Source organism: Acyrthosiphon pisum, unplaced genomic scaffold (genome assembly GCF_005508785.2).
Source record: "Acyrthosiphon pisum isolate AL4f unplaced genomic scaffold, pea_aphid_22Mar2018_4r6ur Scaffold_1007;HRSCAF=1474, whole genome shotgun sequence".
NCBI classification, from domain to species: Eukaryota; Metazoa; Arthropoda; class Insecta; order Hemiptera; family Aphididae; genus Acyrthosiphon; species Acyrthosiphon pisum.
In genome coordinates this window covers 1-1,298 of record NW_021758315.1, presented here as the reverse complement: position 1 = coordinate 1,298, position 1,298 = coordinate 1, and the positions used below count along the sequence as shown (strand labels likewise).

General features: G+C 35.9%; 1 protein-coding gene across 1 annotated transcript; it reads left to right on the top strand.

Moving 5' to 3' along the window:
• The first annotated feature begins 58 nt into the window (after nt 1-58).
• Nucleotides 59-1,287, top strand: LOC103311193 (KRAB-A domain-containing protein 2-like). Its single transcript, XM_008190766.3, has 2 exons — nt 59-980; nt 1,045-1,287. Exon 1 carries the CDS (start codon nt 331-333, stop codon nt 784-786), a length of 456 nt encoding a protein of 151 aa, XP_008188988.1. The 5' UTR covers nt 59-330; the 3' UTR covers nt 787-980; nt 1,045-1,287.
• Nucleotides 1,288-1,298: the final 11 nt, after the last annotated feature.

Genomic DNA, 1,298 nt, shown 5'->3' with positions numbered 1-1,298 from the left:
TTTTTGTGAACCATGTCAACAAAAACAAAAAGGCTCGAAAAAAAGGAGTAGTAGTTAAACCAATAATATCTTCTGACTTTAATTCCCGATGGCAAGTTGATTTGATAGATTTCCAGTCTCATCCTGATGGGAAATTTAAATTCATTATGGTGTACCAGGATCACCTCACGAAGTTTGTTGTTCTCAAACCCCTCGAATTTAAGCGAGCTGAAGAGGTAGCTTATAAGTTATAACATTATAGATATTTTCACGTTGCTTGGAGCTCCTACTATTTTACAATCGGATAATGGACGAGAGTTTTCGAACCAAATAGTATCTAATTTAAGAAACATGTGGCCCGAATTAAAAATAGTACATGGCAAACCGAGGCACAGCCAATCTCAAGGTAGTGTAGAACGTGCTAATCAGGATATTGAGAATATGTTGACAACGTGGATGCAAGATGAAAAAAACCGACACTGGAGCCAAGGACTTCGCTTCATCCAGCTTATGAAAAACCGAGCTTATCATTCTGGCATTAAAATGTCTCCATATGAAGCTTTATTTGGCTGCAAAATTAAAATTGGTCTAAACACTTCAAATTTACCACATTATGTAATAAGTACGATAGAAAATGAAGAACAATTAGCTGAATTAATCACAGAACAAGCGACAGAAATTAATTCAAATGTCGAAAATGAAGTATCAGACACAGAACAAGCACCAGAAATTAATTCAAATGTCGAAAATGAAGTATCAGACACAGAACAACTATTACCTAGCTACAACTACCCGGGCCACTATTAAATTAAATAACGAAAACGCCAATGTCTTGCGAATGAGAGCCAAGGAAAAATCTTGAAAATCAAGCGAAAAAAATGATGGCGTGGTCGGATAAGAAGCTATTGCCGGTGGCAGTTCATTCAACTGTACGTGTTCCAGTTCCTGAGGTAGATAAAGGACGTTTGGACGCACGAAGTATACTGGCAATTGTTTTAGAGGTAATAAATTAGTTTAAAAATTATGTGTTTAATATTAATAAGTAATACATTAAATTTTTTTTAGGTGACAAGTGATGGTTTTTATCGATTAGGAACTCGGGATGGAGTTCTGAAGCAGTTATACGCCAGAAGTCAGTTCACAGTATGTCATAAAAAGCTACTACAAATTTACGAGGTTCCAATAGACACAGAAGTGGCGTTACGAACAGTCTCAAAGGAACAGTCGACAGGAACTGGCCAAGGATTTTTAAAATGTATTTGTAAGACCAAGTGTCAAAATAAAAAGTGCATTTGCCTTAAAAATAATGTTTTGTACAC